Source organism: Populus trichocarpa, chromosome 5 (genome assembly GCF_000002775.5).
Source record: "Populus trichocarpa isolate Nisqually-1 chromosome 5, P.trichocarpa_v4.1, whole genome shotgun sequence".
NCBI classification, from domain to species: Eukaryota; Viridiplantae; Streptophyta; class Magnoliopsida; order Malpighiales; family Salicaceae; genus Populus; species Populus trichocarpa.
The window spans coordinates 23,458,444-23,463,408 of NC_037289.2; the positions used below are offsets into that span (position 1 = coordinate 23,458,444).

General features: G+C 35.6%; 1 protein-coding gene across 7 annotated transcripts; it reads left to right on the top strand.

Moving 5' to 3' along the window:
* The first annotated feature begins 473 nt into the window (after positions 1-473).
* Positions 474-3,500, top strand: LOC7493952 (uncharacterized). Of its 7 annotated transcripts, XR_002981734.2 has the most exons (8): positions 474-711; positions 793-944; positions 1,150-1,259; positions 1,359-1,444; positions 2,579-2,680; positions 2,797-2,897; positions 3,014-3,115; positions 3,202-3,233. XR_002981734.2 is itself a non-coding variant. In XM_052452712.1 (6 exons), the coding sequence occupies exons 1-6, from the start codon at positions 602-604 to the stop codon at positions 2,891-2,893; spliced, it is 657 nt and encodes a 218-aa protein (XP_052308672.1). In that variant the 5' UTR covers positions 474-601; the 3' UTR covers positions 2,894-3,007. The 7 variants fall into 7 exon arrangements, 5 of the variants coding, with proteins under 5 accessions (XP_052308672.1, XP_052308673.1, XP_024456455.1 ...); XR_002981736.2 differs by lacking the exon at positions 2,579-2,680 and having other exon boundaries at positions 475-711; positions 3,202-3,227; XM_052452712.1 differs by lacking the exons at positions 3,014-3,115; positions 3,202-3,233 and having other exon boundaries at positions 2,797-3,007.
* The last annotated feature ends 1,465 nt before the right edge of the window (positions 3,501-4,965 follow it).

Below are 4,965 nucleotides of genomic sequence, written 5' to 3' on the forward strand. Positions count from 1 at the left end.
TTGATGGTGTACCGGTAAACTCATCATCTAGCATGAAATTCAAGCAATACATCATTAATCTCTACCTCACTCAAGAATAAAGAGTTAAACATTCAGCAATAAAGAGTTGCTAATGCAATCCCTTAAAACTTAACTTCTTGCGGCAATATTAATGTTGCAATTGTTGTCGTGGCAATAGTGCTGGCGCTGCAAGTTAATTTTTTTTTCTAGTGGCTCAATTAATAAACTCAAATGTAGTATTTTTATTTTAAATAAGTTTTATTTTATAAATAATTTTGGGCACCATGCTAATTTTGTTTTTAAATCCCCTTTTTGTGCAAGAAAAACACGGACAGCGTGGCATTTATCGGGCTGAAATCTAGCCCATTAATGTCAAAAGACATTTACTTTGAGCCATGCCTATTGTTAACAGATCAAAAACCTCAAGGCCCAATTATTGTGGCCCAAGCTCTCCTCATTAATAGCTTCAACAAGCAGTGATAAAACAATTCAAGAATCCATGCTTTGCTTTCGCAGGGTTTATCTAGGGTTTTGCCGCTTCCAGTAAAATCCCCAAATCCTTTGCAGCTGAATTCCAATTCCAAAAATTTAGCCTTCACCAATGGAGGGATTGAGTAAATCAGATGCTAATTTGATAGTTTACGTGCATCCATCGCAGAGCAAGAATGTTGATAAAGCAATCCTCCGTGAACTCAGCTCTTTGCTCTTCAAGTTCGTTCCTTTGCCGTTTCACTTTCTCTTGAATTCTAGACTGTTGTGTTATTTTTCTCATAGTGGGTTTTTTTATTGCAGGTATTCTCAAGCATTTGATGGAGTTGTCTTGGCTTATAGTGTTGACCCTCAAGATAAATGTGCGAGAATTCTCTCTGGGGTTCACCCTTATTTCGGTGTCAGACTTCGAGCAAACCTGCTAATCTTCTCTCCGAAGCCGAACATGCTTTTAGGTTGTTTTTTCTTCTGCTTCTTCATGTTATTTTTTCAGTAATTGTAAGTTGTTTTTTCTATACAATAATAATAATTGGATTAGTATTTTAATGTATGTATTTATTGTGGTTCAGTAACATAAGTTGTTTGTGAAGTTTATTTAGAATTGATGTTGAAGTGTGAGGTTATTGTTTTGCTTTAATAATTTTTTTATTCAACTTTCAGAGGGAAAGGTGGTGAAAATTACTCGGGAATCTATTCATTGCATTGTTCTTGGTTTTTCATCTGCAATTATAACAGATGAAAATATCCGCAACGAGTTAAAGTATAAAGCTGTATGTCCATCTATACTCTTGTGCTTTGAAGTTCATATCGTTTTCCTTTCTGCAGCTAGAGAGTTGATATTGTTGGTTGTCACTTAATATTTGCTGTAGAAACATGGGGAGGGGGTATATGTTAGCAGATATCACAAGCGGCATGTGATAAAGGTTGGAGCTGTGATACGTTTTGAAGTCAAGAGGTGACATATTATTGTTTTTATTGTTATATTTTAGAATAGCTTGATCTCTGTGAAACACATGGTCCTTTTCCTTCCTGGTATAATCTGCTCATCCCAATCACTTCATGCACAAGTATGACACAGATAAACACGGACTTTAAACTGATTTCATTAAGGTTTCTAAATTCATTTTGGATGGTCTTGCTCCTAAAAAGATACATAACCCTTTAACTAACTCTCATTTTAACATTAATATCTAAATAGAAAAGATATCAATATGGAACAGAGATCAACCAATCAACTTTCAGTAACATAATTGTCCATGGGCATCTGTAGTGCATCTGCTTAATCATTGGAATGTTTATTGTGGAGAGTTTGACACCCAATTGTTTAGATTTTATTTACTTGGAAGATTGTGTGTGGATAGGAAGATAGATAGGACTAATGGTTGCTCAGTCAGGCCCTAGTTTAGTGCTAGCAATTTTTTTTTAAAAAAAAAAACAGAGAGAAGAAGAGAACGACTATAATGTGCAAAGCATTCTTTATCAACAATCAAATACTTCTGTTTCAGGCATTAACATATTACATATGTGATTTTTGCTAACTCTAGTTACTTGGTCATATTTTGTCTTTGCAAGAATTGCAAGAGGTTCACGATGGTGAACAGGATTACCATGTAACTTTTCCTTTTGGTTTTGATTTTAAAAGCTTTATGACAAGACATGCATGGTTTACTTCTGTCCTTAGTCTAATAGACAGACTGAAAATTGTGGAGGCAACATTTGACACTTTGGTGCTGGTGGATATTTTAAATCCCATCAAGCTTGGATTTTTTTTGTTTTATAATTTTGAAAATTTGGTTTCACTCTTCCATGCCTTTAGTTATACTGGCTTTATGATACAAGTAATTCTTCCTCTGACTTCGATAAATTGTTTGGGGTCTCAACATATCCAATCGAATCATGCTTCTCTTTCCTGCAGGGGGGGCATGCCAAACTCACTGCTGCATGATCCCCTGTCGTGAAATTGGATTAATTGAGTAATTTTACTGAGATGTATACAGCATAAAGTAGAATTTAGTTTATTCGTATACTATCCATTGTACATGACTCGATAAAGATCCTGTAAGTGTTTGGATTTGGTTAATTTTTGCAGTTTGGATGAGGAAATACTGCACATTTCAGGATCCTTGATTCCAGCTAAATACTGGAAGTGTCCATTGGTTATGCTCCCCTGTCATGAAATTGGATTAATTGAGTAATTTTACTGAGATCTACACAGTATAAAGTAGATTTTAGTTTATTCGTATACTATCCATTGTACATGACTCGATAAAGATCCTGTAAGCGTTTGGATTTGGTTAATTTTTGCAGTTTGGATGAGGAAATACTGCACATTTCAGGATCCTTGATTCCAGCTAATACTGGAAGTGTCCATTGGTTATGCTCCCCTGTCATGAAATTGGGTTAATTGAGTAATTTTACTGAGACCTACACAGCATAAAGTAGATTTTAGTTTATTCGTATACTATCCAGTGTACATGACTCAATAAAGATCTTGTAAGTGTTTGGATTTGGTTAATTTTTGCAGTTTGGATGAGGAAATACTGCACATTTCAGGATCCTTGATTCCAGCTAATACTGGAAGTGTCCATTGGTTAGATAAATATTTTGTTGATGCTGCAATTGACAGGTTTTCAACCGAACTTACTTCTCCAAACCTTGGATGAATTTGTTTTCAAATTTGTGAATTTTAACTTTTAGTTGACTTCCTGTCAGTAATAAGGAGACAAAGACTGAGGAAGAAATGGAAATGCAAGAGCAGATTACTGTAGGCGGAGAGACGTTGTCTTTTGTTAATGACCACGAAATTAAGAAGTCCAAGAAACGTAGAAGAGCAGAAGATCAATGAAGGCTGTTGTTGCTTCTTGTTGTTTGCCATACTCTTTGTTTCTTTGCTTTTTTTAGTCCCAACTCTGTTGTATAACACCGCATTTTTTCTATCTATTTGTATCCGGGGGATTGAATTGTTACGTGCATACCTTATCCATTCTTAATCCCAAGCATTAATTGACATAGATCTGTCACCGAGGACATCACTTGGGATGCAATTTTGATGTAAATACATGTATTATGTTTGAAGTAATTTAAATTTCTGTTGAGGTTGCACTCGATTTATTCAAGATTCACGCATAAGTGCCTTGTAGAACTGGAATTTATGTAACAGGACTTTCATCATGTTACATTGGCTGCTAAGGTTACATTGCAGAAACCAAAAGGTAAATGAATGGGATGGATGTGTCATGCGTGAAAGATATAGTCTAGGCTCATTGAGTCGTGTGATCACGTATTGTCCAAGAATGCAATTGATGTAGGTTTGGATTGTGGTGACCGACCTTGCTGCTGGATGGTCTTCATCAACCAGTCTGGAGGACGCTCAAAAAGTGCGCCTTTGGTGATTCTCCAGTATGTTGGATTACAAACACTCTGTACACTACAGCTAGATGGCCATGAGTCGAAAACTTAGGCCTCAGCACTTGAGATTTCGTCAATCTATTTTCTTAATTAATCACATAAAAGTTGGAGGACATCTAGTGTTAGTTTGTCAATCATTTTTATGAGGATTTGGGTGTGCAATAGTACATTCCATTTGCACCATGCACTTATGATTGGCATGGCAGCTGCATCTGCATTTCGGCTCCACATAAAACAACTACAGAAATTAGAAACAGATCTGTCTTGGTGGAAGCATGATCAATTTTAGAATCATCATAAGATACGGGGTTTCTTTCCTTCAACACCCCATATTCGATTATGGGCCCATTTGAATAAAAGAACCAAATATCTCATATTTCAAGCATATATTAGATCTGAACATTGATATATATATATATATATATATATATATATATAAGGTATAAGGTTAGAAAGATGAGTGAGAGGAGATGGGTTTTTTCAGGTTGGTGAATGATTCTCACTTCCGTCTAACTCCCATGTGAGCGTCTGCTTATTTAAATTAGAAGAAGAATACAGAGAAGATCATGACAAACTTTTCCGTTATAACCCGTTCTTGTAACGTGCTCTCTTAGCTTACCAAAAGTATAAAGTCTACGTCTTTCTTCTTGATGAGAATGTTACCATCTCTTCTTGTGTGACCTTTAGCAGCCGAGTGCATGTGTCTTAGAAAAGGACGTAGTCGTTAACTTCGAATCTTTGTTTGGTTCACATCACCTTATTTCACCCACCTTCGACATGCATTTCCTCTCTTTGAAATTTTGTGTAGTTAGTATGGTTTCCAAAGATTTTTTATGGATAAGAAGATGATCTTGGTCATTAACTACAAGGGAATAGCCGTCCAGTTTTAAAAACTTTCTCCCTTGATATTAAACTTGAATCAGCTCGGAATTTATTAATTTGAACTTGAGCCTGGATCGGTCTAAGTTTTACAAAAAAATAAAAGAAGGAATTGACATATTGTGATCCTATCAATAACCCATTATTATATGATTTTTGAGGATGAATTGATACTAGATTATTCATCCG

Coding starts and splice junctions, on each gene's coding strand:
- LOC7493952 (XM_002306879.4), top strand. CDS start 602: ATGGAGGGATTGAGTAAATCAGATGCTAATTTGATAGTTTACGTGCAT. Junction 945..1,149: donor GAAGCCGAACATGCTTTTAG/GTTGTTTTTTCT, acceptor TTCAACTTTCAG/AGGGAAAGGTGGTGAAAATT. Junction 3,116..3,201: donor GTTGATGCTGCAATTGACAG/GTTTTCAACCGA, acceptor ACTTCCTGTCAG/TAATAAGGAGACAAAGACTG.